This window comes from Coturnix japonica, chromosome 3 (genome assembly GCF_054131305.1).
Source record: "Coturnix japonica strain WE chromosome 3, WE-NBRP24, whole genome shotgun sequence".
NCBI lineage: Eukaryota > Metazoa > Chordata > Aves > Galliformes > Phasianidae > Coturnix > Coturnix japonica.
Window position 1 is genome coordinate 18,710,001 of NC_140665.1, and position 7,500 is coordinate 18,717,500.

The 7,500-nt window shown below is 43.5% G+C and overlaps 1 protein-coding gene across 5 annotated transcripts in view; it reads left to right on the forward strand.

Annotated features, from left to right (window-relative positions):
• PROX1 (prospero homeobox 1) overlaps positions 1 to 7,500 on the forward strand; it is an 84,931-nt gene that overhangs the window by 8,451 nt on the left and 68,980 nt on the right. For all 5 annotated transcript variants that reach the window (XM_085542921.1, XM_015857343.3, XM_015857340.3 and 2 more), the window contains exon 3: positions 6,095 to 6,202. In XM_085542921.1, coding sequence (XP_085399047.1) covers positions 6,095 to 6,202 — 108 coding nt within the window. The remainder of the gene's footprint in view (positions 1 to 6,094; positions 6,203 to 7,500) is intronic.

Sequence of the window (7,500 nt, forward strand, 5' to 3'; positions counted from 1 at the left end):
GGTTTCAGTTAGGTGTCAGGAATAATTCTTTACTCAGAGAGTGGTGAGGCACTGGCACAGCTGCCCAGAGAAACTGTGGTGCCATCTCTGGAGGCACTCCAGTCCAGGCTGAATGGAGTTCTGGGCAGCCTGAACTGGGGGGGCAGCCCTGCCCATGTCTGGCATGTCAGGCTTTGAGGTCCCCTCCAACCCAAACCATTCTATTATTCCCCTCCCATGTTAATGGTGGCCTTGCTGGAGCTCACAGGGAGACAGTGTTTAATCCTTTGTGGGTCTCCACCTCTCACGTAAGGGAAATAAAGCACAAAAGGCCCAGGTACTGATCTATTCAGGCAGCACCAAGTACTTTCCCCCACCCAGAGGTCTGCTCTGGTGCAGCTGCCTGCTATGCATGATTAACCTCTGTTCAGCCATACACAGAAATCTTTTGTCCTAACGTACACAAAGCAAATTATTTTGGAAAGCTGGAGAGAACAATTAAATATAAAACTTCAGCTGTATGAAATTTGCAGGACACTTTGCTTCCTTGGAGAGAAAAAAAAAAAAAAAAAAAAAAGTCCTTTTTAGCTCTATTCCAGTATTTAGTTTGGGGAAAAATACAGCTCTGCTTTTATTTAGGCATAAACAGATGTAGTTATATATATTTTTTTGGTAAAAAGATTTTTCTTTCAAGCACGATTGTATTAAAAGTAAATAAAATGCCATGTCTGTCCAAAGCTAAAACTGAGGATTTTGAATGAAGGGAATATGGGTACCTTATCCCTGCTCCTGCACCCCAGCAGAAGGCAGCAGTGCAAGCAAGGAAGCGTAGATGGAGCACATTTAATTCCCAAGTTGTTGGCCATGGCTGTGACCAGATAACTCAGTCCCTGTAAAGTGACAGTGGTGATATGGGGAGACTGTCCCCTTCACAGGGCTGTCCCATGAGGCAGCTACACAGGGCTGCCCCTCACCACTGGGTGCCTTCGGGGACATTATCAACTCTGAGAGCTTTTGGGGAATTGCAGCACGTGTCTGTGGGTGTGTGAAGTCACAGCACTGTGTGAGCAGGGTCGGAGACTTGCAGGATGCCTGCTTCAGGGTCATCCACTTATCCTCTGAGGGTCTGCCATCCATTCTAGGCCAAGCTCAAGGAAGAACCCTTGCTCTCCAGTATTTTTTTGGCTGACCTGAGTGAGTAGTCCCCTTTCTGTTGAAGAAAGGGCTTGAGAGCACCTTCCCCAGCTGCCGGCATTTCCAAGAGCCAGCCAGGAGCAGGCATGACATCTGGAGGACTTTTTTCCTGTTGACAGCAGGGAAATCTTTCCCTTGCCTTGTATAATGTATGACAAAACAGTGGAGTCAGTTCAAAGCCAGCATTGTTCCCAGTCACTGCCAGTTACTTTCAGAGGTCCAAACCAAGACTCATTCTCACATACTGAGAAGCAAGCTATGATGCTCTCAGAGCAGTCCTGAGGTCAGCATGAGTGACAGCCCAGTGGCAGCCAAAGTCAGCAATCAGGCCAGAGCAATTAAGTCATTCCTACCACAAGGTGCTGTGGGTGCTAATTGTAGTGATGTCAAAATAGTTCACTCATCCTAGGACAGGAGCCTAAGAGGTATGAAGTGTGCGGCTGCAAGTGGTCCTCTCTGCCCAGCAAATTCCTGCCTCCTCCTTACTATTTCTTTCCCTTTCTCCTTCTTCCCTCGCTGACAGTCCTTAACAGAGCTCCTGTTGGAACCAGGGTGAGAGTGCCGTGCATGGGGCTCAGCCAGGGCAGTGAGCGTTGGGGCCGCTCCACTTCCATCCTTGCCCTGCTCCTTTCCTGGCCATTGGGGAAGTGTTCTGTCTGGCCAGGGTTTGCATGCAGAGCTGCTAGGAAAAGCAGATTTAGTAAAGAGCGTTTGTACACGATGTGTGCTCTGGCGTACAGTTCAGCTCAGGGACGTTGTTGTTGTTTTCCAGCAGCAGCTTGTTTGCCCAGGTAGCCTGCAGTTTCCAGGGAAAGGCGCGGTATGGAGGTTGGCTTGTTTTGTGATAGGTTCTTTTGCGGTGCTTTTATTTTACATGGTTGAGTGTGCACACACAAGGAGTAGATTTCTTCAGAGAAGCAGATCTTTCTTCCCTGCAGAAAGCAACATCTGTTTTGCTGGACAATACAGGCAGGATGAGAACATAAGACAGGCGGATAGAGCCAAGTTCAGGTTTTAGTGGTAGGCTAACGCACTGCACCAGCCCGCTTTCTGTTTGTTTCTTTTAACCAACGCCTGTAAAACGCGTCTGATTGTTCCTTGCTGAATTGCAGAAGGAAACGGTTAATGTTTGCGTATGTTGCTGAACAAGATAAGATGCACCTGCAGCATGAGTTCCCGTCTTGGTCCTGAATGCAGTCTATATCTTTGCAAACTAATCTGTTTAATCAAATATTAAGTTTTATTCAAATTCCGAAAGAAACAGACAGCCAATTGTTTTTCTGCATGGTCTTCCTTTGTCACGCATCCTCTTTGCATCTCAAGAAAAATAGCCTTGTTCAGTCCCCAAACATTTGCATAGACCAAAAACTGCAGCACAACAGCAGCCTGTGTGCTGCTGAGACATTGGGAAAGGTGAAGGAGTTGGGTGCTCTCTCCCTGGGAGGAGGGCCTGGGACACCAGTGAAACTTTCTGCAATTTATTTATTTTTAAGCAGAATTCCCATCCAACTGGAATGAGTTTCGCAGTCCCAATATGTGAAAGCTATAATTAGCGAATTACAACATTTCAAAATGAGGAGTTATTACATCTGACTAGAATTAAACTAATTAAACTTAAAAAAAAAAAAAAAAAAAAAAAAAAAGTGATTGTACAGCAAGCTGGTTAGCTTGGTGCTGCCGATAAAACCTGGGCAATGGGGGAGCTCTTTCATCTGGCCCTTCCTTTGGAAGGTCTCAAAGATGCTGTGAGATAGAGCGATTTGAAGCTTTGCTGATTAAAAGCAGCTGAGGTGTAACTGAAGGAGCAGCTTAGCCTTGCCAGCGCAGGTTGCCTACCTGATACAGCCCCTTCTTGACTCTTTCCCTTCAGCTCAGCACTAGAACAGTCTGATGGTGTTTTTCTGGGAGGTGTGGATGAGTGGGAGAGAAGGGAAAGAAATCCCCATTGAAAAATATTTTTGCGAAAGAGGAGAGAGCTCCCTGGGAGAATTAGAGTGCAAACGAGCCAAACGCTACCTCTCCGCTTCCCTAGGTAACACACACAGGAGCACGTCTAGGTTTCATTCCCAGTCTCCCTGTTTCTTAATGTTTTGCCTTTTTGCTGCTGCTGGGTGAGGTGAGGCAGCGTCGCACTGGGTAAGCACAGCGCTGAGCTCTCAGGTTGTTTGAACACTGCTTTAGGTTCAGCTGCAGTACACTGTTCCTCTGATCTTTTATGTTCCTGAGCAGATGTCTTTCATTAATTTATGGATTTATCAACTTTTCTTTCTCTCCTCCTTTTTTTTTCCTTCCTTGTTTTTTCTTTTTCCTTTTTTTTTTTTTTTTTTTTTTTTTTTTTTACACCTGGCAGCTGTCTCAAGTTTCAGCAGTTATTGTCTATTTTGCATTACCCATAGAATTGAATGTCATCTGTCTTCACAAAGCTATAGCTGGGAGAATTGAGGCAAGCCACACGAGCTGCTGGGACGGAGCTTGTTTGCGTTCCATTCGGCACCCCTCCTCCCTTTACCTCCTTAATATTTATTTGTGCTCGTTTTCTTTCCTGGCCTTGAATGGGGCTTAGCTCGTGTTCAGTACAGCTGTATGTTTACTGAATCTATTTCATCATGAGTCATTGTGCGTGTGTAAGTATCCTGGAAACAGCTAGTGCTTTCTTGGAAGAACAGTTGCTTTTCAGCCCAAGCACTTAAAAAGGAAATTAAGCAATTGGTCAGTTCAGTTCTTTTTTTCTGAAATAGCAATGGGTTATCTAATTCCTTGCTCTTAAGTCTGTCATTAACTATTTTTTGCTAGATTATTACAGATCAGATCTTTTATCACAGTGCAGCGTTAACCTTAGGATCAAGATACACAGATTGGTTGCATATTCGATACAGCTTTAAGGCTGCCAAGTGCTTAGGAAAAAGTATAATTTTAATAGAAAATGGATTTCTGGGAATCTGAGTCTTAGAACATCTTTTAATACTTGTTTCATTCAATATCAATATCCCCTCGCATTAGGGCAGAGAATATTTAAAAATCCTAAATGCAGAAGGAATCAAAATGCTTAGACAACTGCCTAATATGCTTAAATCCAGCAAACAGGAGAGAGTGGTGTTTTTTTTCCTGAAAGTTTAAGTCCATCATTTAGCTCATGCTGAAAGAAAATGTGTGCCGTACCCGATATTAGCATGTCGGCGGCAACCGAGGAATCACAAATTAAGGAGGCTTAGGGTTTTTATTTCTTTTACTTTTTGAAGTTCCCCCTCAGACTCTCTTTCCCCTGAAATGATCGCATAACAAAGTGGATTTCTGGTGGAGAAGTTTTGATTTGTCTAAAACTCTTATCTCTAAGCAATAGGTGACAGCTTGCTACTATTATTTCACTTACGTATTTTGACAGATGGCACTGCAGAGTGTAATGCTCTTTTAGACTTCTCTATCAGTCTAATGGAGGTAACTGGAGGTTCTTTCAACTCTTCTCTTGGCACAAGAAGTATGTCAGTCATAAATTATCTTCTTTGTAATCAGCGAGCATCTAAAACAAAATGCAAGTTCAGCTCAGCCATTCTCCTTCTACTTCCAGATAATAAGAGGTTTTTAAACTAATGTTATTGATGACTTTTTTTTCTTTCTTTCTTTCTTACTTTCTTTTTTTTTCTTTTTTTTTAATACCACATTTTTTTTCAGTCTGAAAATAAATCTTATAACTGGGATAAAGATGAGGGACTTCACTGATTTCACAAATTAGAGAAAAGAGTGATTTTGTTTTGTTTAGTTTTTTTTTAATTGAAAAAGCCTGGCTAATAAACAGTAGCCTGCTATAACGCTGTGCCCAAGTTCCCAATGCAGGAGTTGCTCGGTGTCAGCATTCTCCCAGCGCTAAAGCAAGGGCAGAGAGGCTGCAGTGTGGATGCAGGCATGGCCAAGCTTTCCCCTCCGTCAGGTGTGAAAGGAGTGAGGTTTTCAGCAGTTGCATTTGGGAGAAACAGACCTCAGAGAAGCTTCTGGGAAGAACCCTTAATTGACCTTGTGGGGGCCACACTCATTTTCTCCACGTGCATCTTCATTTTTGATAAATTATAAAGCCATTAATTTGCTGAGGAAATGGCAGGGCCAGCCTGCGGCGCAGATGTGACCAGAGCCGTCCTCGTGCACAGCGCACAAAAGAGAGCCAAGGAGCCAGGAGAAAATCAGCAAGCTGAGATGGTTATGGTTAGCTTTGCATTCCCTTGGGAACTGTTTTTGTTGCCTCTGTTTACAGATCTAAAAGGTAATGATGTTTCCAGGATAAATAGGCTGCGTTATAGGGTAAGTGGCCATCTATTGATCTGCTAGCCCATGTCCATCGATTGTGGAGCCCCAAATGTGGCTTCTTCTGAGGAGGTGTTAACCAGCTCAACCAGAAAGTGACAACTTAGGTTGGAGGGGATCTGCCTCTCTGAAAATTTGGCTTTGATTATTGAGGCAGCGCTGTAACGGGATTAGAGGGAGCAGCTCAAGATGCTGGGATGGGAGCGGAGCAGGTGAAATGTGCTGCCTGCGGGAGGCATTGCTCCAAGGGCTGGAGCATCCCGTGCGTAGCACATGCACTCAGTTTACTCAGTGCACACAATGCAGTGCTGAGGGGAAATGAAACTTGGGCTGGACTTGCAGAGGAGAGGGAGAAAAAGCTCCTGATAAGTTCTGTGCGGCACATGTTTCCTTAGCAACAAGTGAACATACATATGGTACACAAGCTGTAAACTTGCAGAATTCCTGAAACTGATAGGGAATAGAAGGTTTGGGTTGTGTGTCTCTTCATTCCTCATTTTTCCATTTCCAGAAAATCACAGCATGACCATTTCAGTCTCTCACGGGCTGGGGGTGCAGTGTGTGCACGGGGCACACTCAGAAGGAGCCTTTCCAAGCTAAGCATTTTCCTTTACCAATCCAATCCTACATGCAGGAAGGCTTGTCACCGAACCACTTGAAAAAGGCCAAGCTCATGTTCTTTTACACCCGGTACCCAAGTTCCAATATGCTGAAAACCTACTTCTCAGATGTAAAGGTAAGAAAATCTCTTCCCCTCCATGTTCTTACTGCATGCTGTGTTGGGTCACAAAGAAGTTTGTTGTTCTCAGAGGTCAGCTGTGCTTCTGAGTTTGCAAAGCCATAGCTGACTTCTTCCTTCCACCAAGGTTATGCTTTGCCTGTACCTGGTTGTGGAAAGGGGAGATTGGAGGACTGGAAATTAAAAATAATAACAACAACAACAACAAAAAAGAGTCATTAGCACTTGAGAGCAAAGTAAGAATTACTGTTATGGTGAACTAAACAATTTCCTTTATGCATATCCTATCAAAAAAGAGATTTGTGGTGGTAGAAATGTGCTTCCAAGAACATTTTGGAGCAGTTCTCAAGTGCTCTCTTATTGTTTCATTTCGGTTGGTTTCCTCATATTTATGCTTACATAAGCACAGTGCAGAATCCCTTTCTTTCCGTCAAAAAGAAACAGTACATTGAAATTCTCCATGCAGAAGCTGCTTAAAAACAAAAGTGATGATTGTCTCTTATTTACAACTTAATTTGTTGTTGATGCAGAGTACACTGAGCATAAGGAGGATGAATAAAGTGACAGATTCAGGCCACATTATTCAAATGAGGATATGAAAGCTGTCGACATACAGCTGCATCCTCCCTCATTCTACAGAATATTAGGACCTCCTGATTTTTTTTTCTAAAAGTAATTGTTCCTTCACATCAACTTGATTTTGTGTTAATCATCTAAGTTTTTTTTGTTTTTTTTTTTTAAACATAGATGGGGTTTTAATGATTATAATGGTATACATGGTATCATTATCTAAGTAACTTTATAAACATCATATTAGCTTAAATTAGTTTGTTAAATTGCCCCCCCCCCCCCCCCCCCCCCCCAGCAAATTACCAAAATCCTTCTTTTAATCACTTGTGGGTTATGGGTTGTTTTTTGTTGTTGTTGTTGTAGTTTTTCTTTTCTTTTTTTTCCTTCTTTTTTTCCATTCCTAGAGATGGATTATCCCACAGGTTTGTGAACTTGGCCCAGTTTCTGCTGACCAGTTCCCTCTGGTGAAATTTACTGGCGGTGTTTCCTTTATTCCCCCTGCACTGTGGCATGCACTCACTCACTGCAGAGTGCAGCTCCTTTGGAGGTTCCTGGCGTTTGATGCCATGCACCCAGTGTTCATAAGGGGAGAGCAGTACAGGCTCTGCTTAGACTTAATGCCAGCCAGGAATCATAGAATCATTTGAGTTGGAAGGGACCCTAAGAGGCCATCTAGTCCAACTCCCCTGGAAAAAACAGGGACATCTACAGCTCAAACAGGTTGC